This window comes from Meles meles, chromosome X (genome assembly GCF_922984935.1).
Source record: "Meles meles chromosome X, mMelMel3.1 paternal haplotype, whole genome shotgun sequence".
Classification (NCBI taxonomy): domain Eukaryota; kingdom Metazoa; phylum Chordata; class Mammalia; order Carnivora; family Mustelidae; genus Meles; species Meles meles.
In genome coordinates, this window is record NC_060087.1 from 6,832,431 (window position 1) to 6,857,879 (window position 25,449).

General features: G+C 52.1%; 1 protein-coding gene across 6 annotated transcripts in view; it reads left to right on the forward strand.

Moving 5' to 3' along the window:
• The window catches only part of CLCN4 (chloride voltage-gated channel 4), a 62,009-nt gene that overhangs the window by 14,426 nt on the left and 22,134 nt on the right, over positions 1-25,449 (forward strand). For 5 of the 6 annotated variants that reach the window (XR_006816842.1, XM_045995057.1, XM_045995058.1 and 2 more), the window contains 6 exons: positions 9,652-9,806; positions 11,953-12,052; positions 16,259-16,446; positions 18,951-19,073; positions 24,024-24,230; positions 24,353-24,433. Coding sequence is in view for 5 of the 6 variants with exons in the window: in XM_045995057.1 (XP_045851013.1) it covers positions 9,652-9,806; positions 11,953-12,052; positions 16,259-16,446; positions 18,951-19,073; positions 24,024-24,230; positions 24,353-24,433 (854 nt within the window). In the remaining variant the exon portion in view is untranslated. Of the gene's footprint in view, positions 1-9,637; positions 9,807-11,952; positions 12,053-16,258; positions 16,447-18,950; positions 19,074-24,023; positions 24,231-24,352; positions 24,434-25,449 lie in introns of all 6 variants that reach the window. The other variant, XM_045995060.1, reaches the window with a different exon arrangement.

A 25,449-nucleotide genomic window follows, 5' to 3' on the forward strand; every position in this document is an offset into this window, starting at 1 on the left:
AGCAGTTAGAAAAGCCTACAGGCCTAGCAGGGGAGCACTGCTCTTCGGACCTGCGCTCTTACAAATTATAAAGCCGTGGGATGGCGCGCGTGCAAGGTGATAGACAGGCGAAGAAACGTTTCAAAGCCACTCACGTTTTACACATGTAGTGACTTCAGCTTGGTTTTTATATTCTCTTTGTCCTAAGTATATGCACAGATAAAATCTCTCTTGTATTTTTGAGCGTGTCCGTGCAGTGATGTCAAAAGCATTTAGCGGGGGGAGTGTGGTGGGCTCAGTCGGTGAAACCTCTGTCTTCAGCTCGGGTCGTGATCCCAGAGTCCTGGGATCGAGCCCCACATCAGGCTCGTTGCTTGGTGAGGAGCCTGCTTCTCCCTTTTCCTCTGCCTACTGCTCCCCCTGCTCGTGTGCTCTCTTTCTCTGTCAAATAATTAAATAAAATCTTTAAAGAAAAAAGCATAGCTGACTGTTCCATGGAGTTTTATATCTATAGATGGATTATAGTAACAGTAATGCTTTTTGTAGACTAGACATAGTATATGGTGGTTGGCTAAGCTTTTTAGGTTTAGTGGATTACTGTAGAGTGGGGCTCAGCAAACACCTGTCAAATGTCCAGATGATAAATAAGGGTGAGCGACAGGCCCCTGACCTCAAGGAACTCACGATCCAATATGGGAGGAAGCAAGCTCGTAAGTAATTATTCCAATAAGTGCAAGTGATAAATAAGATCAATACCAAAAATATTAGTGATTAAAACAAAACGGGGGGTGCCTGGGTGGCTCAGTGGATTAGGGCCTCTGCCTTCGGTTCAGGTCATGATCCCAGGGTCCTGGGATCGAGCCCCACATCGGGCTCTCTGCTCAGCGGGGAGCCTGCTTCCCCCACCCCCACCCCACCCTCTTTCTGCCTGCCCCTCTGCCCACTTATGATCTCTGTCTGTCAAATAAATAAATAAATAAAATCTTTATTAAAAAACACACAACGGGAAGGATGCAGGGCATGCAGGAGAGTGGGGCATAGGAAGGGGCAAAGGGTTAAGGGGCCTGTGGTTCTCCAAGTACAGGCCGTGGGCCAGCAGCATCAATCAGCCTCCTTGGGAGCTTGTTAGAAATGCAGATCCCTGTGCCCCACAACAGAGCTGCTGAAGCTGAAACTTGGGGAAAAAGGGGAAGGCCCTGGCCGGCCCCGGTGGTCATGCTGATACACACCGGAATTTGAGTACCTCCAGTCCTGGCAGTGGTCAGCCCCCGGTGTTCTGTGGAGGAGCATACAACAGGCCTTGTCCCAGAATCACTAGTGGCCGTGGCACAGCCTGGACCCCTTCGCTGGTGGACTGTCCATCATTGCCATCGATTAAGTGTATCTGGGAGTTTTCCGGAATAATTACATGGATGGGAAGTTTGGCTTTGCTCACTGGTATAATTTATCCATTTTTTCTTCTATGGATCGTACTTTTTTTTTTTTAAAGATGTTATTTATTTATTTATTTGATAGAGAGATCACAAGTAGGGAGAGAGGCAGGCAGAAAGAGAGGAGGAAGCAGGCTCCCTGTGGAGCAGAGAGCCCGATGCGGGGCTCGATCCCAGGACCCTGAGATCATGACCTGAGCCGAAGGCAGCGACTTAATCCACTGAGCCACTCAGGCACCCCTGGATCGTACTTTTGGTGTCATTTCTGAGAACTCGGCTGAGCCCCAGGTTATGAAGGTTTTGCCTGTTTGTTACAGAGCTGTCAAAACCTCACTCACGGGTTTCACAGAGGCAAAGGCATTGCTAGGTGACGAAGCAGAAGATGTCATGCTGCCTTCACGAGCATTCTCTCCTAAGTGGCTCCGGGGACAAGGCTCCCAGTGCAGGGAGCTTCCTGGGAGGGTCTCCTGGGAGGGGCATGGGGAAGTGTGACCAGGAGAAGAAGGCTCCTGTCAGAGGCTGGGCTGCTAATGCAGCTCACTCAGCAGGCGACTGGAGGCTAATACTATGCTTCGGAAACTCTAGGAAACAGAGATTGCTGTGTCCCAGGCCCCCAAGATCATCTCTGGGTTCAACTAGGAGTACTGACAGGACAACATACAGTTGTTTTCCTGCCTATAATTTATTATAGTAGGGAGTATAGGGCACAGTCAGCAAAGGGAAAAGGCAAGCTTTGTAGAGTCTCAGTACGCATCAGTTTTATTGGAGGTTGGTCCTGTAGGCACCGTCTGTCTAGCTCACTGTCAAAATTGGAATCTCTTAGGAAGAAAGCAGGAATTCAGCATAAATTATGTTATTTGGACAACCAGCGTGGGCACGGAAACCACTCTCATCAGTTCTGGGACTGGTGGGAATCCTCCTGAAATCCAAGTTCCCAGATGCTAGCCAAGGGCCAGCCTTGCCAGCAGGCCTTACTGATGAGAGCAGTCTTGGGCCTGCGGTAGTTCATCTTTTCTGCTTTAGAAAACGCGTACCTTGAAAGGACTCTATTCGAGGGGTGAGGGAGTGGGGGTATTTACACACCAGTTCCCGAGAGTCATCAGTTAATATCTGCTCCCAATAACGTGCTTCAGGTATAGAGAGACAGTTGGAAATAAGCTGCAGCTTATCGGGAGGTTTTGAGGGATGTGGGTGGGGCCCTGGCTGCCACAGATACAGTAGTTTGTTCCAGAAGTTGGGTGAGGACAGTTCACGTGCATGTGGTCATGTGATGGTTTTACAAATGTGGGCAAAGAGATCAAAGTCAAGTCTTCCCTAACGCTTCCTTCGGCTGTGGCCAGAACTCTGTGCAGGCCGTTGCTGGCCCTGGAGGCACAGGGAGAACCACGGATGGATTCTGCCTTTCTGGGTCTGCCTGTCGGCTGGATGGGAAAGAATGTGTGTGCACGTGTGCACGCGCGTGTGTGTATTGTGCGGACAGAAAGTCCCAGTACGTTTGTTTTCTTATTTTTATTTTTTTTAAAGACTTTCTTATTTTTATTTTTAAAAAATATTTATTTCTTTTAGAGAGAGGGAGAGAACGCACACGTGCATGTGCTTGCGGGTAGTGGAGGAGGCAGAGGGAGAGAATTTCAAGCAGACTGCCCGCTGAGGCAGAGTCTGGCGCCAACCCTGGGGCTGGCTGCGGAGCTTGATCCCACGACGCAGGAGATCAGGACTCTGAGCTCATGACCTAAGCCGATACCACAGGTCGGACGCTGAATGGACCGAGCCACCCAGGTGCCCCCATTTGTTACATTTTATTTTATTTTATTTTATTTTTTTTTTTTTTTCTAAGATTTTATTTATTTATTTGACAGAGAGAGAGAGAGAGAGATCACAAGTAGGCAGAGAGGCAGGCAGAGAGAGAGGAGGAAGCAGGCTCCCTGCGGAGCAGAGAGCCCGATGTGGGGCTCGATCCCAGGACCCTGAGATCATGACCTGAGCCGAAGGCAGCGGCTTAATCCACTGAGCCACCCAGGCGCCCCCATTTGTTACATTTTAAACTTCCTTTTTCAATCTTTGGATTGGGAGCAGCAGAAATGGCAGATAAACAGGTGTGTGCTACGGCTTCCAGTTTCATGGCAAAAACCTTTTCTTTGCTCTGTCCACTTGAGCAAATCTGGAGAACCAGGCTCTGTTGTGTAATTTGAAGCTAGGAATGCGTTTGGATTGGATTACGTTCCTTAAGTGTGTCGTGATGTTGTGTGCACAGAGATCCTGGGTCAGAATAAAGGCAGCCTTGGGGTGGGGGGGGGGGCGGGTATCTTCATTCGGCTTAAGCTCCTCGTTCCCTCTCCCTGTCAGAGAACTGTGCAGGGAAGGAGCTGGAAAGAGACGGGGGAAGGGGGAGGCATTCCTCGCACGTGTGCCCTGGACCCACAGGACCTTCCCCAGGGACTCCAGGGTCTTGAGCAGGACCACCAGCAGAGTGTCCTCTGCGACCAGAGGTCCCCAGCCTGGTGATCTTTACAGGAGCGGCTGGCACATAAGGCTGGAGGACAAGGGACTTCGGAATGGCTGCTTGTGATGTCTTTTGGAACTTCTGGAAAAACTGTAGGAAATGAAGCTTTTCCGAGTTACTAGTACTACTACTACTACTACTATTTTTAGGTCCCGTCCAACGAAGATCTGGCTCTGAATTCCATATTCTCAGATCCTTTCTTCCGTGGGTCCTAAGCTTTTTGCGGTATCTTGTGACTACAGGTAACCTCGAGCTCAAACACTTGGTCAGAGCTATGGTATGGTCATATCTTTATTCACCAGCCAAGGGCATCTAGAGTCTTGAAGCATTGGGGTAGCTAATTAGTTGGAGAAACTTCTGATTGTAGGGTATCGTAGAAACCTCTAAGTGTGTGTGTCCGTGTTAGTGTTAGAAACTACCTTTTTGATTTTCCCAAAGCTTCCAGGTTGAAATGTCGCTAGTGAGGTCCTTTAGTTGCCTTTTTGGGGTCTAGCCTGTTCATCAGTCGATGGCATTTGGGTTGTTTTCACATTTGGCCTCGTGGGAATAATGCTCTGATCATTGTAAGCCTTCGTGTGGGACATGTTTTCAGTGCCCTGGAGTCTAAGCCTGGGAGTGGAATCGCTGGGTCACGTGGAAGCCTTCTTTGGAGGTGCTGCCAGACTGAGATCCCTCTTCTTAGCTGAGCTTTTTATGTAAGTAAATTATCTACATATAAAAATGCACAAATCACAAGTGTGCACGTCCACGAGTTTTTGCCGAGGGAACTCACCTACATAACCCACACCCAGGTCAAGGAGCAGAATGCAGCTGACCCCCGGATGCCCTCTGTGGCCCCTTCCGGGCCCTTCCCCACCCCTAAAGGGAGCCATTGTGTGGCCGTGATCATGCTTAGAACCTGTCCTCCTTTATCTTGATCTGGGTGATTTCCCACTTTCATTCGTTTTCTAGAAACCATTTTGTCACACGACTCTGCGAAGTCCAGTTTTCCTTTAAATGGTACAGATCCCTATCTTGAGGGCGAGCCAACCCACCCAGAGTTGTTTTCGGTATCAGAGCCATAAATCGCATCACTGATATGGTCCCAGCTGTCACAGGCCGTGGTCACTGGGCCCTGGGTGAGACGAGTTTTCCTGGACCGGGTCCGTCGTCTTCGGCTGCGGAGCACTTGGACTGCAGCCCATTGCAGTCATCATACCGCAAGACCGAACCTGTCGATACTTTCTCGCCTGAAAGGATTGGATAAAAGATGTAGATGCCCTGTGGGTCTTGCAGAGTCCCTTTTCTAGGTAAATATGGTTGGGTAGGAGAGATGTTACTTTGTCAGGCCAGATACCTCCAGCATGAAATTTGATTCCATCCCATCTCTGTGGGCGGTTTTATCCTCCATCGTTGTTCCTGTCCTCCCCGGAAGTCCGTCCGCGATACCGCAACGAGCTTATCTGTCTTCGTTACTCCTCTCCCTCTGGAGCCCGAGGAACACTGTTAAACACTGCTACGTGACAACCCCTTCAACAAAGCCAATGGCTCGAAACAATGACCACTTATTTTTCTTGCCGTCTGCGGGTGGGCTGGGTGATTTGATGGGGCCAAACTCGGCTGATCTTGGCTGGCTCATTCAGAAACCTGCGCTTGGCTGGGCCTCAGTGATCTCGGCTGGCCTCGGCTGAGCTGACCCAGCTCCATTCCACGTGGTCTCTCACCTTCCAGCATTCTGGCCTAGGCTTCCTGTCATGGCAGAGGCAGACGTCCAGAAAACAAACAAACAAAACCCCCTACACTAGCAGAGGTTGCATCACCTCTTGGGATCTAGACTCGAACGTGCATGCTGGTCCCTTCTGCGCTGTGTCACAGGCCAGTCCAGATTCATTGCGTGGAGAAACGGACTCTGCCTCTTAATGAGGGGGCCCCGGAAAGTCCCATTGAACATGCGGTAGACCCAGGGAGGGGTGGAGAATACGGCCATTTTTGCAGTCAGCGCATTGCATGGATCGGGGATCAGCAAATGTTTTCTGTCAATGGTCAAAATAGTAAACGTTTCAGGCTTTGTGGGCCACGTAATCTTTGTTATGACTCCTCGGCTCTGCTCTTGTTATGGGAAAGCAGCCATAGACAGTATGTAAATGCCTGGGCAGGGTTCGCCTTCCACTAAAGCTTTATTTACAAAACCAGGCAGCAGGAGCTGATCCGGACCAGTAGGGATCTCAGATCCAGGTTCTCGGATGTTGTCCTTCCTGAAATCCAGGCCTTGAGGCCATAAGCATGGGTGGCATCTGTCGGAAGTGCTCGTATTGGCGAGAAGAAACAAAAACAGGTACGAGGAGATAAGTGACTCCCTGCTAAGTATCCATTGGGGGTTGTTCCTTGTACCGGAAGGGATGCACATAGGTTGAGTTTATTTCTCAGTTAGTTCACTTTGTCGCTCCCCTGTTTGGCTGGATTCTCATTCCTTAGCCATCCGCCTCTCCCAAATGGATTCCAGATAGAATTCCAACCTGTATGTCCTCTTCTGACCTTCTCCTGGACCCTTCTGTCTCTCTTAATTCCAGAGTCAGAAGTGACCTCAGCACCTCCTTCGGGGCTCCCAGTGAGCCCCCGATTAGATCCACAAGTGAGATCTTGTTTATTTCCCTTTACCAGTTACGTGTCTAAGTGTCACGACCGCGACACGCTCCATCAAAATTTAAAGATGTTAACTGTCCTCGAGAGTGACTTTTTGATCCAATCATCATTGCCTGGAGTTGTTGCTTGACTAGAGGTTCTGGTTAAATTTCAGGTAACGTGAACTCCCTTTTCATAAATGTCCAAGTCTCTGCTGTTCTTCTAGGCTGGTTTTTCCTCACGAGGGCTCTCCATTGTGGGTCAACAGTCGGCTGCCTTATTTTTCCCATCAGAGATTTTCTGTGCCACATATAACACAAAGCTATTACCTCCTTGTTTTTTGTGGAAATGAGAACAAAGTCTTTGCTTTCTAATTTTACTCCTTCCCTTTTATTAGTGGTTGCTACTGACTTATGCAACATGACTCTTCCCTTGGTGCTCATCAACGGGTATACTTTTCAGCTTGGCATGGCTCAGGCCTCAGACTTTTAAAGTTTTAAAGCAGCCGAGTTGCACAGACCGTCCATAAATCACTCACTATCGCCAATTTATTGCTTGTAAGGTGATTACCCTGCTTTGCCCATAGCGACTTTTCAATTTGATTAAAATGCAGTTTCATCAGGTCGTGGTTGAGTCCTCCACGTATAAAAATACATAAAGCAACGAGAGCAGCCCATGCTCCAATATTTTTATAACTGCCCTTCACCTCTGTAACCATCGACTCCAGCACTTTTGTGGTCCTCGTCCTAGAATTCACATTTCCATGCTCTTTGCCAAAGTAATTTTTATTTAGTGCTTATTCCAAACTCTTGTCTTTGTGAGACTCTATTACTTTTTTTTTTTTTCCCTGCTAACTGGTCGGGGAGCGTTGGTCCTGCTGCAAAGCATTCTCTGCATCTCAGATTAGCCCCTGTGTGATGTGCAAATCAGGCTCTGATGGTGGTGGAAGGTGGAAGGTGTCTTGGTCTATGCGGGGTTGTTTTCCAGACCCAGGGAGCCGGGAGAGTGGGAGTACAATTGTTATCTTAGGCAGGAAAAGGAGAAACTCTCAGCTTGGCTACTGTCCTGGCAGCAGGAGCCCTTTTGACTGTATTTTAAGAAAGATGAAAAGTGAGCGCCTGTAACCCCGCTTTCCTTGCCCGGGGTGGTGTGCTGCCAGCCGGGCGTGGCTCTTGGCTTGTCTTGGTCTGTTTGCGCTGCTGGGATCAAATCCCACAGACTGGGGGGCTTCTACACACGAGCCATTCATTCCTCACGCTTCTGGAGGCTGGAAGTCTGACCTCGGGGTTGGGGAGCGGTGCTGGCAAGGTCGGGTGAGGGTCCTCTTCTCCGCCAGAGACGTCTCGTCGTGTCCTCACACGAGGGAAGGGGTGCGGGAGCGCTCTGGGGTCTCTTTTATAGGGTTTTGTCTTCCTGACCTAGTCACCTCCCAAAGGCCCTTCCTCCTAACACCGTCACACTGCAGGATGGGGTTTCAGCATACGAGTTTCTGGGGCACACACACCAGACCAGAACATGCGGCACGTGGCAGGTGGTCCTCTTGCTTTGTCCATCTCCAGGGGTCCCCCGCCTCTGCCCTGCACCCCCAAAACAGGGCCGCTGCCCTCGCGGATTGCCTTGGCTTGCACAGCGAGATAATGTCCGGTCAGCATTTCACTCCGCTCTCGCTGTGCGGTTTGAATCGCGTGCTTCGTACGTCACCTCACAGGAGACCGCATCATGGGTTCGGGCGCAGGGACTGGATTGGGACTGGTATGCTTTGACCCCGTTTGCCCCTCCAGCCCTCTCATTTTGACGCCTTGCTCTTTGCAGAAATTGAGGTTTTTAAGGGATGTGTGTAGTCGAACTTCATACTTCACGGTTGTGCATTGGCCTCCCCACTAAAATGTACTCGTAACCCCCAAATCTGTGCGTGGGGGACTCTCCCGGTTACTCATAGACGTGTGTGTGTGCAGGGTCGCACAAAGTTCGAGTCACCTGAAAAGCGCACTCCTGGCCCCGCCATCTTCCTTCATTGAGCTCCGACTATGAACAAGGGTCCTTTGTACAGACTGTTTAGTGCCATGTTTTTCACATTTTTGGGCTTTTAAAAAAATTGGTAATTTGCTGTTTGTCATGGGCCCGAAATGCAGGACTGGAGGGTCTCTGGTGTCGCCAGGTGTGAGAAGGCAGCGGTGTACCTAGTAGAGAGAAGCCGTTGGGCAGATAAGCTTCGTTCAGGTATGAGTTGTAGCGAGGCAGTCGGGATTTCAGTGTGTTAATGAATCAGTGGTATATATTCAAGAAGATGTCTTTTTTTTAAAAGAAAAAGATTTTATTTATTTGACAGACAGAGATCACAAGTAGGCAGAGAGGCAGGCAGAGAGAGAGGAGGAAGCAGGCTCCTCACTGAGCAGAGAGCCTGACATGGGGCTCGATCCCACGACCCTGAGATCATGACCTGAGCCGAAGGCAGAGGCTTTAACCCACTGAGCCACCCGGGCGCCCCCAAGAAGATGTCTTAAAACAGAAACACAGAAAGCGGGGTTGTGTATCAACTGGTTTACAAAAACATGACCAGAGGCTTATAGGAACCCAGCCCTACAGAGCAATTAGGGACATCGCTTCGATTGTCGCTAACTTGTTCGCGGTGATTTATAGAACGTAACCGGTGCAGATAACAAAACTTGACTGAGTTACAGATCGAAGGTTGGTGTCTCCCCCAAATTCACGTGTTGGAACCTAACCCTCAATGGGATGGTGTTAGGAGATGCAGCCCTTGGGCCGTGGTCAGGCCGGGAGAGCTGAGCCCCCACCAGTGGGATCGGTGTCCTTATAAAAGAGAGCCCGGAGAGCTCCACGGTTGTTTCCGACACATGAAGACGCAGCCATAAGATGGCTGCCCATGGGGGCGCCTGGGTGGCTCAGTGGGTTAAAGCCTCTGCCTTCGGCTCAGGTCATGATCTCAGGGTCCTGGGATCGAGCCCTGCAACGGGCTCTCTGCTCAGTGGAGAGCCTGCTTCCTCCTCTCTCTGCCTGCCTCTCTGCCTACTTGTGATCTCTGTCTATCAAATAAATAAATAAAAATCTTAAAAAAAAAAAAAAGGCCAAGTTAACTTAATGGAGATAATGGTTTTCATCCCAGGCTTTCTCTCCCAGGTGTGACTAGCATGGTCAATGCCGGAGCGATGAGCGGCTCTGGAAACCTGATGGATTTCCTCGACGAGCCTTTCCCTGATGTGGGGACGTACGAGGACTTCCACACCATCGACTGGCTGCGGGAGAAGTCCCGGGACACCGACAGACACAGAAAGGTGGGTGGCATTCACGAAGACGTGTCGGAGGCGCTCCCTTCGGGGGCGGTCGCCAAGGTAGGGCTAGCTCGCCTGTCACGTGCTGGGCGAGAGTCCGAGGAAGAGAAGAGCAGGGCTAGCGAGGCCGGCAGAGATGTGGACAGGCGATCACGGGACGGCCGGCTTGGGGCGGGAGGCTGTGTCGTACAGAGGTGCGGGGTGGAGGGCGATGAGGGGACTCCGGAAGCTGACCAATCAAGTACATCCCGCCCTCAACGCCTTGAGGCTGGGTGAGCTCTGGGGCGCCGTTTCTAGACCCTGGTTTCCGCTCTGCAAGGCTGGAGGCCGTTCTGTCTGCAGATCGAGGGAGCGGCGTGTGTGGGACAGCGCAGACCGCGGGGCCGGCAGCTCGTGGGCCGTCAGTCTCTGTTTTCGTGGCCACCATGAGGCCGGGCGTACGAGCTGTGGGCTCATTCAGGCGGGCCGGTTAGGGAAGCGTTTTTTAGAGATGGTGACCCTTCAGGCGGGCCTTGGAGGTAGACTAGTTTACTGCGTGGAGAAAGGAGGAAAGATTCTAAAATCAGGAGGGGCCCTTTTTTAAGTCACAGAGGCCTGAGAGAACACGGCCCAGTAGACGGTTCAGGAGCTCCGCGGCCTGGGGGAGGGCCCCCCAGGAGGGGAGGACGTGGGCGGGGGGGCCGCGCCGGCAACGACCGGGGAGGCATGAAGACGTGTTTGGGTTTCATCTTCACGGTCACAGAGCACAAGAAAGACGCACGGCGGAGGGACAGACAGGAAGCTTGGAAGTAAGTTCAGGAGAAAGAGGAAGAAGGTCTGACCAAGGCAGCGAAGCGCACACGGAGAGAGGCTCTGGGTCAAGAGTTACTCAGGGGAGCCCCTGACCGGATTTGGGGGGCGTTTATTGGGGACGGGCAGGGAGCAGCGTCCTGGATGAGGCCCCGGCCGCCGTTAGAAAGGGGGTGATGCCCTCGTTGGCAAGAAGGGAGGAGAGGGGAGCAACAGATGTGAGGGGGAGGCCGGTGAGTTCTGTGTCAGCCACCGTGAGTTTGAGCTGTTTTCCCAGCCTGCAGCTGGGCAGGGGGGTTTGGCAGGCGGCAAGAACTCTGAAGTTCAAGGGTGAGGTCAGGGCTGGGGGGCAGCGGGGGCAGGCCTGTGAGTGGGCGCTGGAGCTGTAGAAGCGGTGGAGGGGTAAGGAGGTGCTCCGCGCTCTGGGCCCTGCCGAGATCAAGCGGGTGCCGAGGGAGGTGGGGGCCGCCTGGGACAGACACCTGGGAGACGCAGGGAGAGGTGAGGGAGGGGCCCCAGCCAAGTGGTGGCGAGCAAGCGGTGTGGAGTCCAGAAGACTCGCCGGCCTCTGGGCTCTGGTGTGCAGGGACGTGGGCAAGGGGACAGCCTGCAGCCCGGAGTGGCAGTTGCTGGACTCTGGCCCTCGGGCCCCGGCCAGCCGGGCACCTGCTCCATCCGGTCAGGACAGTTTCCTTGGAACACGGCCACGCCCACTTGCCGGCACACTCCTCCCGGCTCCATCGGGGCCGCCGCAGTAGAGCTGAGTGCTCGTGACAGAGGCCGGCTGACCTGCAGAGCCCAACATCTTTCCAGAAGGTGTTCTAAGGGGTTGTGAGCGGAACGGCGCCTCAGCGCAAGGGTAGGAGGGAGAGGAGTGCCCCACAGTGTGCTTGGACGCGTCCGCCGCCTGGCGAAGGTGACCCACGCCAGCCGATGCACAGTTCCAACTGTTAACATCTGACCTTGAAGACAAAAGAAGGCTTCATGAGCAGACCATCCGGGGAGGGTGAAAGTGGTCATTCTTCTTAAAACCATGACAAGGAATCGCTGTCTCCCTTCAGAATGGCCTCTGAATCATCGGGGTTCAAATCACACTTAGGAAGTTTTGTAATCGAGTGAATTTGTGGGGCGCTTCCAAGTCTTCGGCGGCTGTGATGGCATCTCTCCAACTCGGCTTGAACCTGAAAGCCCATTTTGTCACTGCTCCAGGCAGCGGGGAAGGGGGACCAAAGTGGCAATTTAGTCGCTTAATTACATTCATTTTCTCACTTGCCTTGTTTCCCGGAGGAAACTGTTTCAGGGAAGGAAGCGTGAATGGAAAAACGTATCCGAATCAGCTGCCGTGTCTCTCTGTTTCTAGATAACCAGCAAAAGCAAGGAGTCCATATGGGAGTTCATCAAGAGTCTGCTGGACGCCTGGTCAGGCTGGGTGGTGATGCTGCTCATCGGTCTGCTGGCGGGTACGTGGTACGTGGGACCCCCCGGGCCGGAGCTCCAGGGGCCGGGCCCCAGAGGCCCAAGTGCCCCAGTTTGAGCTGGTGTTCTAGAAAGGGACCGATTCTCTTTTACCCCGTGCAAGGGACCTATTACTTGAAATACCTGAGAGCAGAACCCATGACCACACCTTTAACATAAAACCTATCCTCAGTAAGGCAAGACCCCAGGGCGTGGAGCCCAAATGCAGTCACTTTTGTACTCGGAGAGCCGGCCAACCATGTCAACGCAGGCCCTGGAGTGAGCTATGCACACCCTGGGGAACTCAGAGCACATTCAAGACATGCGCAGGGTCAGAGGGAGGCCCCCGGCAAATACCTCCGGCCCGTGCGTCGTTCTGACCCTCAGGGATGCTGTGCCCTTCGTTTTTATAACCCCAGCACCAGGCTTGTGAACGGTTGATGCTTCCAGAGCGAATGGAGGCGTATCTGGAGGGGAAACCTGTCCTTTTACTATCAAACGCACTAGCTTTCCGTGGAAACTCTTTGCCGAGATGTACTTCCTTTTAGGAGGCTCTGAAGGTTAATGTCTAAGAATAAAAAAAACCGAGCACGCTAAAAGCGAGTCCCCTAATAAAAATCACTTACCTGTGATGACATAATAGTGACAGTTACGGGATTGATCAACGAGTGACTGTCATAAAGACGGAATATAGTAGATGCTCTAAGAAAGACCGAATGCTAACGGGGCCCAGACACAAACTGTGATGACCGAGGAGTCCGATCTCTGGGCATTCTTTCATTTCGTCTGTACCCCGCTGTGGGAGGGGCTCGCTTGCCGGGAGGGTTCCCGCATTTCCCCAGTTTTCGTGTTCCCTTCCCGGGGCAGTGTTGACAGGGATTCGATTTCAATTTGTTTGCTTCCACGAACACCTTTGAAGGCGGGCAGGGTAGGCATTTGCTATGAATTTTGATGTCTTTATTTAGAAGAGATTTATGAAACTGTGTACCGTATCATGATTCTTGGCTTCTAGGCAGGAAAAATAAGTAGAGGAAATGAAGAAATCCGGAATAGATGTTCTAGCATCTGCTGGAGCGGAGAGCAGAGCGTGGATTTACTGACTCCTGTAAGAGCCCGATTGGGCTCTCTTGAACAAATCTGATATTGCCCTCTTGGTTTCCCCGTCTGCCCAATTTCTGCCAGTCCTTTCTGGAAGAATCCCCTGGGGAATGAAGGCAAAAAATTTTGCTGCCTGGGCTTCAAGAGTCTCCCTGGAGATGGTGCCCTAGCATTGGGGAGAGCCCCCCCTCCCTTCTCCCAGCCCCCACCCATGATCCTAACATGGAGCCAGGGTGGAGGACCCCCCCCCACCCTGGCGAGGGGCGTTCTGCGCACACCCTACCGAAGAATACAGGAGGACAGTGAGAAGGCAGGGGACAGTGCAGGTGTACAGAGTGCTGTGAAGAGGAGCCAGCAAATTGTGTCCCCTTCACTGTGCTCCTCTCCAGCTGTTCTGACAGTGGGGAGGGCTCAGGGGTCCCCTGGCTTGACCAGCCCTCCCTCTGCAGCGGCATTCTGGACCTGTCGTTTTTTTGACTCTCACCATGGCGAGGCCGCGACTCCTCTGCGGACGCTTATTGGGAGTCCCCACTGGGTGTCGCTGTTGTTCCACCGAACGAAGCCGGCTGCGCTGCGAAGCTCAGAAGCTCAAGATCGAGGCCGAGAGAGGGAGAGGGACTTGGAGCCGGCGCTCAGGGAATGCCTCAAGCGCCAGAAGACGTTTGAACAAAGACCTAAAGAAGGCGAGGGGGTTAGACCCAGTGATCCTCTGATCTTCTCTCCCTCTCTCGGCCCGCGCCCCTCGCCCCAGTGCGTGTGTGCGCGTGCACGTGTGTGTGTGTGTGTACAAGCTTTATTAAGATAGTGTTCACATTCCACACCATTCACCTCGTCGGAGTGTACAGTGCGGCGGTTTCTGATGCGTTCAGAGTTGCAAAACCCTCACTGTAGCCCCTTCTATTTATTTATTTATTTATTTATTTATTTATTTGACAGAGAGAGATCACAAGTAGAGAGGCAGGCAGAGAGAGAGAGAGAGAGAGGGAAGCAGGCTCCCTGCTGAGCAGAGAGCCTGATGCGGGACTCGATCCCGGACCCCGAGATCATGACCTGAGCCGAAGGCAGCAGCTTAGCCCACTGAGCCACCCAGGCGCCCCTGTAGCCCCTTTTAGAACATTCTCTCCGGCCCCCAGAGGACCTCCACAGCCCTGGCTACCAAGGCCCGCGGCCCCCAGCCACCTCCCAGCCCCAGGAAGCCACTGACCCTAACTCGTGGTTCCCCACGTTGGCCCGGCCTGGCCATCTCGGGGCGGCGGGAGCCTCCCGCACGGGGTCCTGCGATCAGCCTCTGCACTCGGCGTCACGGTGCCGGGCGCCAGCGCGGAGCGGGCGTCAGCTCCGCTCGTTTTTGCTGCCAAGTTCGAGTGCGCCCTGCGGCCGGAGCCCATCTGACCAGGCAGTTCCACAGGACGGGACTCGGGGCTCTTTCTGGTCTTTGGCTCCTGCGAGTAGTGTCGCGGTGAGCATTCGCGTGCGCGTGTTGCATAGACGCATAGTGTGTTCACGTCTCCTGGGTGCTCGCCCCGGAGTGGACTTGCTGAGTCAGGTGGCAGCTGTGTGTCACCTGAGGGACTGTCGCGCTGTTTCCCAGGCTGCGGTTTGCTCCCTAGCACTTAGCTGCCTTCTCACAGAGCCCCCGGTTTCCTTCCGCTGTCCAGTGGCCTGCCTCCCCGTGACGTGCGGTGCCACCGAGGCAGGGATCTGAGCCCGCGTGTTCACTGCCATTTCCCGGGGGCGTGGAACAGGGACTAGCTCATAGGCACTCGGTGCTCAGTAACTAGCCCTTGAGTAATGGATGGACCTGGGTTCTCTGATTTTCATTCGTTCATTTACTGCCCCATGGAAATGAAGTTCTTGCCACGTGCCTGACACAGCAGTGGACAAGGCAGGTGGCCCTTGCCTGCTTAGAGCGGACACACCACACTACACAACCCCCCCCCCCCACTTATGGCCTAGACAGTGTACACACACATACACACTCGTGTGATGAGGATATGAGTTGTCATGATGGGGGAATGACCGGGAACTATGCCTAGCCCAGACTTGGGCTTCCTGGGAAAGGCTTCCTGGAAGAAGTGATGTAAATACTGAATCTGGAAGGTAAGTAGGAGCTTGCCGAGGCCCGGGGCGGGGCAGTGCTGATTGAGGCGGTGTAGAGAGGCGGACCAGGGGCGCTCCAGGGACATGGTGTGTGCAGGATATGGGGGTGTTAGTGACGGAAAGAGGTGAGGCGGGGAGGGTTTGAGGGGCAGCTGTTCGAGTCTGGCACCTGCAAAGGATTCAGATGGTGTCCCAAGAACAGTGGGCGCTTTCGATGTAATGGGGGAAACCCTAATGCAGGTGTGTGGGTGCAGGTGGGGAACTGATATTGTTAGAAGGATCCAGTAAAAGTTTGAAAAATTTAGTAGCCTGAAAGTATTCCCTGCCTCTGTAACAGACTCTGGAACTGTGGGTTATTCGGAAGGAGATCCAGGGTAGCCTCCCATGGCCCACTGCACACTCTAAGATATCTCACTTCTATCCGCCTTTAAAGTAGTTACCTACTTACATAGATCCACAATCCCTTATCCATGCTTTTAAAATCCAGGAAGTTCTAACAAGTGGGAGTTTCCAAATTTGGTTCCCATTTGGTGGCCAAACCTTACTTAAATGATGAGGCTGTTATGGTCCTCATGCCTCCCTTGTGTCTGGATCGTCAGGTTTGCCTGAGAAATAGTTAAAGTGTGTGATCCCAGCATCAGGGCCACTGAGGGGGTAGCCTCATTTATAGGGCCTGTGCACCCTGTTTCTAGGATTTGGAAAGGATGAATTTTGAAAGCTGCTTGGCCCCAGTGGCTTGTGAGAACTTAAGCCCTGAATGTCATTCCTGCCGGATGTCAGCCACCTAAGCACCACCCGTCCTCAGCCTCTGTTTCTCGTTGGGGCTGGGCATGGCCTTGGTCACCCCGGGAGTGCCCAGGAGACCTCTCTCGTGCCCCATCCGCAGAATGGTCCCCCCCTCCCCCGGCACGGCCTGCCCTGCTGCCCGGCTCCCGCGTCGGTCCCCCGGGCCCTGTGTTCTCCCGCCTCATCACAGGACGGTTCCTCTGACTGGCTCTTGCTGCTGCTTGCAGGCACCTTGGCCGGAGTCATCGATCTCGCCGTGGACTGGATGACCGACTTGAAGGAGGGGGTCTGCCTGTCCGCATTCTGGTACAGCCATGAGCAGTGCTGCTGGACTTCCAACGAGACCACTTTTGAGGACAGGGACAAGTGTCCCCTCTGGCAGAAATGGTCGGAGCTGCTGGTGAATCAGTCGGAGGTGGGTTTCTGGGCAGGGCCCTGGCTGGGAGCCCCTGCCGCTCTGCAGGCACGTTGGAACAGCCCTGGGCCTTCTGTGGCTGCTCGTGCTTCCTTCCAGTGTCTGTTCTGATGACCGTCCTTGGCTCAGTCCCAGCGCGACTTGGCGGCTTCTAGCTCTGATGCGCAAACTTGAGTGGGAAAAGCTTTCCCTACTGATTCGCCTGCACGATATACGTATGTATTTGTAAAAGTCCCGTTTTTTCTTCCCGAGAGGGGTGTGCTGCTGCTGAAGAAACGGGGTTGCTTTTTATACCTTCTGATATGAAAAGAAGTTATCTTTTTTTTTTTTTTTTACAAAAAGTGTACCAGCTTTAGTGAGATACGATTCACATTCTACCTGGTTTGCCCGTTTAAAATGTTTTTAGAAGATTCAGAGTTGTGCTGCCGTCACCGCAATACAATTCTGGAACACCTTCGTCATCCCAAAAGAACCGTCGTACCCATTGGCAGCCACTCCCCATTCCTCCCAACCCACCAGTGCTAAGCAACCCTGATCTCTCTGTCTCCAAGTGGAGTCCTGCACTGTGCGGACTTAGCCACTCTGTGGTTGAGGAACGTGGGCTGCTTCTCCTCTTGTGCCGTTAGGAATGATTTTGTTTCGAGCGTTTGTGTACAGGTTTTTGCGTGGGCTTATTTTTCATCTCTCTTGGGGCTCGACTTAGTCAGCGAATTGCTGCGTCCTGTGGTAATTCTGTGTTAAAATTTTGGAGGAATGTTTTCAAGAGTGAGTTCCCCATTTTCCAATGCCACCAGCCGTGTGTGAGGCATTCCGTTGGTCCACCTCCTCGCCGGCACTTGTGATTGTCTGGGTTCGATTCTAGCCATCCTAGCAGGTGTGACGTGCCACCCCAGTGTGGTTTAAGTACTCGTCTTCCAAGGCATTTTAAGAGTGCATTGCTGAGGATGTTTCTAGGCCTTCTGTGATAGGAGGGTCCAGGTAGCTACAGACTGGGTGCTTGCCTTCAAGGCACTTAGAGCTTCCCATCTGTACAAAAGTCTTCATTCAGGGAAAGGGTTAACTTCTAACTGAATTCAGGGGCCATTACGGTGACTGTGAGTCACGGACAGATCGGAAGCCCAGGTGGGGCGGGGCAGCTAGGTTGGCGAGAGTCACATGAGGGGTAGTGCAAGGGTGTATTTTTAGACGATGGATGTGATTTGTCCCTTTTCTCCCCCCTACTCCATCCCAAACCACATGCTTCCCCCCCATGAACTTAACCACAGCTGAAGATGGGCCATTTTGCTAAACCTCTTCCTCAGTAGAATTGAAAATTGATTCTTTCCAATCTTAGAAGGAGACGGGGATCTTGAACTCTCCCATGTTCTCAGTGCTCTCCATTTCTTCCCCAAATAAATTCTCTACTTGGGTTGATGGGAGTGGGCAGGCAGAATTGGCTGGATACCATATTTTATTTCTTGTTCCTACTTACAATATGTTTTTTTGTTGGGGGGGAATATGGCTGTCTATCTTTTCAGCCGTTTCTAAGATTTATACTTTGATTCAAAGAAGAGCTGTTAGTAAGAATGAGAAGTTATTTTTAGTCTTAAAAAAGTACGGCTGAAACGTATTCCTCAGTCTGATCGCTCTTGCGCGTGTGAATAAACGTGATTGCCAAGGCCAGAGCAGTCTCCTGGAATGTGATTTGGCATTTCCTAGGCGCACATGTGGCCTTCTCCATGGCCTGACTTGCCGGTGACCTCGCTTTCCTTCGCCCCTCACTGGGCTAACCCAGATGGTGGCATGAAGCCGAGGTCACTGGAAATGTCCCCATGCCGCAGACCAGGCCCTCAGGGTCGAAGACCCCAGACTGCGTGTTTGGTTCAGAGAACGTTCTTCGTTCATCAGATAATTTGAATAAGTGGTTCAGTGCATGAATCCGCAGGGGAAGCTCATGTTTTGCGTACAGAGTGCCGGCCAGCTTGCCCAAACACATTTTGCGCACCCCCGACCCCCCTGTGTCTGACTCGGCAGCCCCAGGATAGGGCCTGAGTTTCTGCATTTTGCCCACGGGGCCTGGACCACAGCGGGATACGGGGCTGCCGCTGGCCCACGGGAGGGCCGAGAGAGGCCAGTGCACCATGGATGGGACCAGACGGAACCTTCCAGGAGCTCTGCGGCAGAATTTCCGGCGTTGCGATGTTCATGACCTTCAGCATGACTGATGAGGCCAGCTGCAGGCCCTCCGCCGGCCTCCGGCCGCACACACGCAGACGGAGATCTCCCCCGGGAGAGGGCAGGTGCAAACAGCTCCCGGAGGGCCCCCTGGGGCTAGGTCGGTGTGTAGCTGCCGGTGCAGTGGCAGCCTCTCTGAAAACTGACACGGGCCTCTCTGGGGACACGGGGCCAGCCGAGTAGCTGTCCCCGGCCAAGGCCCTGCTGTCCCCGAGGAGAGGGTGGGTGGGGGCGGTGCTGGACTCTGCCTAGGCTCACGTGACCTTTCTCATTTTGTGCGTGTTGTTCAGGGTGCCAGTGCTTACATTCTGAATTACCTCATGTACATCCTGTGGGCATTGCTGTTTGCCTTTTTGGCCGTCTCCCTGGTGCGCGTGTTTGCGCCATACGCCTGTGGCTCCGGTATACCAGAGGTGAGTGGTGGCCCCGTTTCTTCTGTGCCGGTAATAAGAAAAGCAAATGCTTAGGCGCCCAGCACGGTCCCGAGCATTTGCTGTGTGTTAACTCACTGAGTCCTTACAATGAGCCTGTGAGGTGGGTTCTGCTGTTTTTCACTTGATAATTGAGGAAACTGAAGCACAGAGAGGTTAAGCAGCTTGCCTGAGGCTGCACAGCTGGTTTGCCAGAAGTTGAACCCAGCCGTCTGGCACCAGAATTTATGCTCTGTGTCAGGACTTAACGCTCTTTGTCTTCTCAGATGATTAAATTCTTGTCTTTGCAAGCCAGGCATAACTCTCAAAGCCTGTGCGATCAGTTCATCGACCCCATACCTAAATGTGGCCCTTCAGGAACTTGTCAGTGCACTTGTGACACAATGGGGACGAGACAGTAACGGGGGTTTGGCGCTCAGAATGTTGACTGACGAGTCAATCCGCTCACGAGCGAGCCCTCTTGCCACGTTTTCCTCTTCTGGTGACAGGGTAGTAGCAATCTTTAAAAAACTTACTTCCACATTCAGGACATGCTCTGTGAACGCACCCCCGAGTTCAGAGTTCTGACGTTGTCTAGCACTTCCGTGTAACGCGAGTGCGAGGGAAGTGACCTCATCAACATCCAAGAGGAATGCTTCAGACCCACGAGGATCTACCTACCAGCTAGAATGGTGGTAATTGAGTGAGTTCCCCCAAGAGCCCAGACAGTGAACATTTTAGCTAGAAATAAGTTTAAAAGATCTTTTTAAAACAATTTATTTATTTATTTATTTGACAGAGAGAGACAGAGGTCACAAGTAGGCAGAGAGGCAGGCAGAGAGAGAGGGGGAGGCAGGCTCCCCGCTGAGCAGAGAGCCCGATGTGGGGCTCGATCCCAGGACCCTGAGATCATGACCTGAGCTGAAGGCAGAGGCTTTAACCCACTGCGCCACCCAGGCGCCCTGGTTTAAAAGTTCTTATATTGGGGTGTCTGATGTCTGGGTGGCAAACCAAACTCTTGGTTTCAGGTCAGGTCATGATCTCGGCGTCCTGAGACGAGCCCTCTGTGGGGCTCCATACTTAGCACGTAGTCTGCTTGGGACTCTCTCTCTCTCCGTCTGCCCCTGCTCCCTGCGTGTATGTGTGTGTGCTCTCTCTCCGTAAAACAAATCAATAAATATATTTTTTAAAAAGTTCTTATCATTATAATCAAGCTGGAGCTTCAGCAGGGCCCCTGGAGGTGGAGAAGGTGAGTTTAAAGATGTGACTGGTGGTGGCCACAGACCCACGTTGGTCCCCGCTCCCCCGCACCCATCCTCTTCGGTGGTCCTTGCCAGCGCATCCGCTGTTCCTAGAAAGGGCAGGAGTCCTTGAACAATTGTCAAAAGAAAAGCCCAACGATGTCCTGTTCAGGAAAGAGAGAGAGAAAAAAAGAATATGTCAGGCCGACTTTGCGTTGGTTTGCATTAACCTATTGCTGCAGGAACTGGAAGAGCAAGGCCGCCCCAGCATCCTGTCGCCTTGGTGAGTCCCTTCTGCTCCCGCGCAGCCCAGGAGTTCCCACGGGTCCCCGGGGCGTGCAGCATCGCACGGGCAAAACCACCGCGCTGCTGGGCCGGACAGCAGCAGGAGCACAACCCTCAGCAATGTCCATCAGTGACGCCTGTGAAAGAGACAGGAACCTAGAAAACCAGTAGCCCAGGGACCTGGCTCAGTCTTTAAGCCTCTGCCTTCGGCTCAGGTCCCGATCCCGGAGTCCTGGGATCGAGTCCCGCTCTGCACTTAGTGGGGAGTCTGCTTCTGCCTCTGCCTGTCCTTCCCACTGCTTGTGCGCGTACGCTCTCGCGCGCTCTCTCTCTGACAAATGCATTAATAAAATCTTAAAAGAAAACCCCAGTAGCCCACCTTACACGTGTGAAATGGTTAAGAAACATAGACTCTCTAGTGCACGTGTGAACTGGTGGCCGTTGGAGGCCCATGCTGTGTGCGTTTAGTGCCTTCCTGTCCTGCTCTGTTTGGCTGGGGCCATTTTCCACGTGCATTTCATGTTTCTCCCAGATGAAATTGGGCAAAAACAGACGCGAAATTTGCATTATGTTCTAGTTCTTCCCCAGTGCACAAGTCACACTGAAACAAATTTGTGTTTGCAAAACCAGCGTTACGGCAGAACGGACTATGTTGTATTTGGTGTCTTGGAGCTGAGGCCCCCGGACACTAAAAAGCGCAGACTGGCATTGGGCGATCTGTCTGACAATCCCACTGCCTGACCGTAGGCTCTCTGGGACCCAAACTGCCTTTCCAGAATGAGCAGGTGGTCGATGGGGAATTGGAGAGTTTAAAGCAATAATAAAAGGGGTGATGGGCCATGCCATCTCCCCGTTCCAACAAGCAGAGATACCTGGCTCAGCTTGGGATCTTGTAGACAGACGGGGGCTTGGACGTGAGCTCTGTCTGTGAGGGGCTCCCTGGACTTGGTCTTTGTCCAAAGAGGGCATGTATTTGTGACAGCTGAACTCAAAAAGAGTTAAAAAGCGTGACGATCCCTATATGGTGGACGTACAAGGCACACGCTGGTGTGCGTGAAACTCAGGAAAGCAGCAGGCAGAATTATGTAGAGTATGATTCTGTTTATACGAAGTCCACACACAGCCGCGGTGAAAGCACACACTGTTTACTGACACGCTTGTGTGCTAAATGTGTAAAAGCAGGCAAGGAAATGATTGGGCTGGGGGAGGAGGAAGGATCCACCCAGGAAGCCAATATAGGGCTTTCCTGGGTACCCAGTCTTCTCTCCGGTGTGCTGGTGGGCACATGGTGCTGGTTTCTTTAATACACTTCTAACTACACATCACATGTAACAGATTCGTTTCTCAATTTGTGAAAGAGTTCGCAATAATCTTTTTTTACAGACTTTATTTATTTGAGAGAGAGAGCGTGCGCGCATGAGTTGGGGTGAGGGGGTAGGGGCAGAGGGAGAAGCAGGCTCCCTGCTGAGCAGAGAGCCCAATGCTGGGACTCGAACTCAGGACCCTGGGATCATAACCTGAGACAAAGGCAGACGCTTCACCAACGGAGCCACCCAGGTGCCCCCACAATAATCTCTTAGAATTATTCCTCCAGGAACCCAGTGGAGGTCTTATAATTTAGTTTTGGCTACTATGACTCAGCAGTAGCAGAATTCTCACTATTATAGGAGAGCTTGCAATCCCTAATCTTGGGTCCGGCTCTCAGAGGAAAGGGGCAGGGTAAAAAGGAAATATAAATAAATGTTTCATGCGTAAAAAGAGCCTCCTAGTCGGAACCCAGCTAGCTCTGTAAACGGACTTCACTCAGATTGAGATATAGCCCCGTTCTCCCTCCTGGCACACGCAGCGTCAGAGCCCACTTAGGCCCGGGTGCCCTTCGGCAACATTTACCCATTGCTCGTCCTCCCCAGCCTTTGCTTCGGAAACATTTTGATCGCCTAGAATGGACATTCCTTTGGAAACACTGGTAAAAATGCAGATTGAGAGAACACTGATTTTTGTGTAACAAGTGCTCTCGTTTAAGCTCTATGAAGCATACTGAAAAGTGTCCTCAGACTGGGGAGTTAGAAGTAGGCAAGGGTGTCCTTCCTCCCGTCGCTGTCTGCTTTGTTGGTAGAATCACTGTTGACTCTGTAAGAAATCACATCCTCTTAAAACTGACTTTGAAGTTGCAGTTCATTACAAAAAGCAAGTGCTCGGGGCGCCTGGGTGGCTCAGTGGTTTAAGCCTCTGCCTTCGGCTCAGGTCATGATCTCAGGGTCCTGGGATCGAGCCCCGCATCAGGCTCTCTGCTCAGTGGGGAGCCTGTTTCTCCCTCTCTCTCTGCCTGCCTCTCTGCCTACTTGTGACCTCTCTCTCTGTCAAATGAATAAATAAAATACTAAAAAAAAAAAAAAAAAAAAGCAAGTGCTCTCGCAAATACTTACTTACCAGGAAGGTTTTTACCTTGAACACCGGCGGGTTAGAAAACCACCCCAGTACATCCCACGAAAGCTCTGCCTGATTCAGTCTCTGTTGATTCATATGAATCAAGTGATTAGGTTTTGGCATTTACTGGCCATGAATTTGCTTTCTTTAGTCCCTAATGTGATCATGACAATTTCATAAAATCATTATAGCGAATTACCAAATACCTGTTACATTGTTCATTTCACCGCGCGTCATGGCTGGCAGAGGCTCAGGTAATTTAGATGCTTGTGATCTTCTAAATGGTATTACACTCTCAACTGTACCCTAGGGTCCAAATCCACATTAACTAACTGACAAAAAAATTATAGATAATTTTATCCAAGGCAACACAAAAGGGCAGGACTGTGGCAGGCATAATAAAACATCCCTTAAATAAAGAGATCTGAGATCCCCTGAGCTCCGGCTCAAATAAGCCTGCTACCCCTAGTTAAAGACCCGCTAGTCTGCCATTGGTTAGGGGCTAGTTCAGGAAACACTGTCCGACTGTCTAGCTAGAAGACCTCACTGGTGCTTTATAGGAAGGAGCTCATTGCGTTCTTTGGAAACGTGTGTTTGCACACTCCCTCGCTTGGTCTTTCTCCGTGAATTAAGAAACAGAGCTCTATCAATAATGCTGGAGATGAAGGTACTCCATTCAGGAGCCTGACGCAAGGCTCGATCCTGTGACCCTGAGATCAGGACCTGAGCTGAAACCAAGAGTCAGACACTTAGCAGACTGAGCTGGCTAGGCGCCCCCCTGCCTTTAGAAATTCTTAAGGTTCGCTATGCATCAAATGGTTTCAAGTTACCGTTCATATAGTATGTTATCATAAATTCTGTTAATATAGAATTACAGTCAAGTTCAAAACTAAAGTAGCTTCTCTGTATGATCAAGCAAGTCAAGCGCTGGTGGATCAGTTCCTTTCCTCGCTGCGGCATCCAAGCGGCTCACTCGCCCCCGTTCTCCATCCTCTTGCAGATAAAGACCATTTTGAGCGGCTTCATCATCAGGGGCTACTTGGGGAAGTGGACCCTGCTGATCAAGACCGTCACCCTGGTGCTGGTGGTGTCCTCCGGCCTGAGCCTGGGGAAGGAAGGGCCGCTGGTGCACGTGGCTTGCTGCTGTGGCAACTTCTTCAGCAGCCTTTTCTCCAAGTACAGCAAGAACGAGGGCAAGAGGCGCGAGGTGAGCAGGTTGCACTCCCGGCCGGGGTGATGGCCTCTTCAGGAAGCCCCATCCCGGCTCACCTGCTCACGCGGGTCTGCACGGCAGGGCTGGGGCCTCACACGGAGCTCTTTGTCCTGCAGGTGCTCTCCGCCGCTGCCGCCGCCGGAGTCTCCGTGGCCTTCGGGGCTCCGATCGGGGGTGTGCTCTTCAGTCTTGAGGAGGTGAGAAGGGGCCGTGGGTGGGGGACGGATCTGCAGTTCGGGGGGGCTGAGGATGGCTAGCAAGAGGGAGGCCTCCATCTCCAGCCCTCTGAGGACTGCATCCGAAGGGTAGTGACAAGATTCCTGCCGCTCGTTAAGAAGCCGCGATTTTCACTGTTAAATATGTTTTCAAGTATTATTTTAAAAATCGCCAATGTAATTATTATTATTATTATTATTATTATTTTGGAAGTTTGCAGTCTCTTTCTCCTAACCATCGTAATGAGGCATTTCTGTTTTTGGCAACCCAGATGGATCTATTCCAGGGATCAGTGAACGTTCTCTGCAAAGGGCCAGAGAGTAAATATTCTGGGCTCTGTGGGTTTTCCGGTCTCGGTTGGAACCACTCAGCTTTGTGGTTGCAGCAGGAAAGCCTCCACACACAACACTCACATGAGCGGGCATGGCTGCATTGCTTTTTAAAAATTTTTAAAAAGATTTTTATTTATTTATTTGACAGAGAGAGAGCAAGCATGGGCAGGGGGAGGGGCAGAGCGAGAGGGAGAAGCAGACTCCCCGCTGAGCAAGGAGCCTGACTCGGGACTCTGTCCCAGGACCCCGGGACCATGACCTGTGCCGAAGGCAGACACTTAACGACTGAGCCACCCAGGCACCCCTCTGGCTGCATTTCAATAAAACTTTCTTTGTGGGGACGCCTGGGTGGCTCAGTTGGTTAAGCAGCTGCCTTCGGCTCAGGTCATGATCCCAGCGTCCTGGGATCGAATCCCACATGGGGCTCCTTGCTCAGCGGGGAGCCTGCTTCTCCCTGACTCTGCCTGCCACTCTGTCTGCCTGTGGTCCCTCTCTCCCTCTCTCTCTCTGACAAATAAATAAAATCTTTAAAAAAAAAAACTTTCTTTGTGGATGCTGGAGTGTGCATCTTATATAATTTTCACATGTCACAAAATATTGCTTTTGACTATTTCAAAGCTCACAAAATATTTCTTTTTAACCCCTAGCATTTAATAACGTTAAAA